Here is a 727-nt window from a genome sequence, read left to right as displayed (position 1 = left end):
CATCAGGGCCATGTCCCCAGTTCTGTGGGGCTGTCCCTGCCCATCAGGGCCATGTCCCCAGCCCTGTGGGGTGCTGTCCCCACGTCTTTGAGGTGCTCTCCCCAATCTGGGCTTTGTCCCCCCGTTCTCCGGGGCTCTTCCCCAGCTCACCCCCGCCCCACGAGAGTCCATCCCCGCTCCCCTGGGGCACCGTCCCTGCTCTGAGCCCTGTCCCCGGCTCCCCGCGTGTCCCCCTCCCGCCCCGCCGGGGCCCGGCCGCCGCGTCCCCGCGTCCCCCCGCGGCTCTCACCGGCAGCTTGGTGAGGGGCGCGTTGCTGACGTGCTTCCCGAACACCTCCTCCTGGAACTGCAGCAGCTGCACCACCAGGCTCGACAGCGACTTGTTGGTGGGGGGCTCGGCCTGGATGTACTGCGGGGCCGGGGGCTCAGCGCGGCCGCCGGGGCCGNGTCTCTGTGTGACATCCCTGTGTCTGGGTGACATCTCCTCCTCGGGGTGACATCCCCTTGTGAGGGTGACATCCCCATGTCTGGGTGACATCCCCTTGTTAGGGTGACATCCTGATACCAGGGTGACATCCCCATGTCTGGGTGACATCCCTGTGTCTGGGTGACATCCCCGTGTCTGGGTGACATCCCCAAGTCTGGGTGACATCCTGATACCACGGTGACATCCCTGTGTCTGGGTGACATCCTGATGCCAGGGTGACATCCCCGTCTCTGTGTGACA

At 66.7% G+C, this 727-nt stretch overlaps 1 protein-coding gene across 1 annotated transcript in view; it reads right to left on the bottom strand.

Annotated features, from left to right (window-relative positions):
• LOC107199201 (SWI/SNF complex subunit SMARCC2-like) overlaps nucleotides 1–481 on the bottom strand; it is a 14,792-nt gene extending 14,311 nt beyond the window's left edge. Inside the window, exon 1 of the mRNA XM_015616540.1 lies at nucleotides 290–481. Coding sequence (XP_015472026.1) covers nucleotides 290–481 — 192 coding nt within the window. The remainder of the gene's footprint in view (nucleotides 1–289) is intronic.
• Between the last annotated feature and the right edge of the window lie 246 nt (nucleotides 482–727).

This window comes from Parus major, unplaced genomic scaffold (genome assembly GCF_001522545.3).
Source record: "Parus major isolate Abel unplaced genomic scaffold, Parus_major1.1 Scaffold492, whole genome shotgun sequence".
Lineage (NCBI taxonomy): Eukaryota > Metazoa > Chordata > Aves > Passeriformes > Paridae > Parus > Parus major.
This window is presented reverse-complemented; position numbering and strand designations above follow the sequence as displayed.